The sequence below is a fragment of the Eimeria mitis genome, genomic scaffold, assembly GCF_000499745.2.
Source record: "Eimeria mitis Houghton genomic scaffold, Emh_scaff1531, whole genome shotgun sequence".
Taxonomy (NCBI): Eukaryota; Apicomplexa; class Conoidasida; order Eucoccidiorida; family Eimeriidae; genus Eimeria; species Eimeria mitis.
Window position 1 is genome coordinate 5,003 of NW_013569668.1, and position 1,208 is coordinate 6,210.

At 45.2% G+C, this 1,208-nt stretch overlaps 1 protein-coding gene across 1 annotated transcript in view; it reads left to right on the forward strand.

Moving 5' to 3' along the window:
* EMH_0038970 (uncharacterized protein) overlaps nucleotides 1-1,208 on the forward strand; it is a gene marked incomplete at both ends in the record, with an annotated part of 7,255 nt that overhangs the window by 4,093 nt on the left and 1,954 nt on the right. Inside the window, 2 exons of the mRNA XM_013495347.1 lie at nucleotides 245-346; nucleotides 815-990. Coding sequence (XP_013350801.1) covers nucleotides 245-346; nucleotides 815-990 — 278 coding nt within the window. The remainder of the gene's footprint in view (nucleotides 1-244; nucleotides 347-814; nucleotides 991-1,208) is intronic.

Here is a 1,208-nt window from a genome sequence, read left to right on the forward strand (position 1 = left end):
CTCGAGTGCAAAAGTAAGTACATTGCCTTCAGAAAAACTGCACCTCAAGGCTATCCAAGGGCCTAAATAGCTGCAGAAATGAGAGTTTAGACCGGGACTGCACGGGAAGCAGTAGCTTCAGAGTTCATGGCGGATGTATGCAGGCTCACGTACACTGTATGCTCCGCTGCTATGCATCCATTAACATGGCCTCTGCTGCTGCTATTGGTGATGTGGTTGCTCTTTCTACGGCTGCTGCGTGCAGGTGGAAAGGAGTTTATAACCGCCATAGAAGGCGAATTGCGATCTATCCCCGAAGCAGCGAAAGAAGAACTCGGTAGACGAATGATGAGCAGTGCCAAACTGAGTAAGGCTTCTAGAGTATAGAACAGGCAGATACAGAAACAAAAATGACGGCAGCAGATAGACTAAGGGACCCTATAGGGAGGCAGGCACAGGGAAAGAGGGAAAGGAATAGATGGGCAGCGAATGAATCATAGAGGGAATGGGAGAGGGAGAGGGGGATAGACAGAGAAAGACGAACCGGACACCGCATGAGAAGCTCGAAGGAGAAGTGCTGGAGAGTGAAGAGTAGAATATTCAGAAACGGAGATGCAATGCACTGCAGCTTACACACATAGCAACGAGCATATCACAGGTGTTTGCCCCTCTAGGCTCGACGGGGGAAGGAGCCACATTTTGTGCTCAGTTTTCTTTATTTGTTTATCTACACAAACTTTGAATCGAATGGTCCCCCGTCTGTTCACCTGGTTTCAGGGTATATTGGGTTAATTTGCTTGCATTCATTTACTTTGTTTGTCTGTTTCTGCGGCAGTGATCGACCCAAAGGAGAAAGTGGCTTGCGTGGAGTACGACACGGGTTTGACCGATCGGGTATACAGCAAAGAAGGAGAGGTGGGGGCTGTTGGCTATGGGGTGCGAATCCGCCTTTCCCAGAAATACAATGCACAAAGCGGTGGATGTAAAGGAGACCTTCAATCCGAGAGCGTTGTGAGGACTGAACGACGTGAGAAGAATATCTTATATGACAATTTTCTTTCTATTTGCGCACTCCTTTATCCCCATTTCATACAACGAAGGCTTTATGCGACACAAAAAAGCAGCAAACATGATGAATAGATATGTCTGGCAGCTTTCCTGGTTATAGATGAATATATATATATATATATATATATATATATATATATATATATATATATATATATATA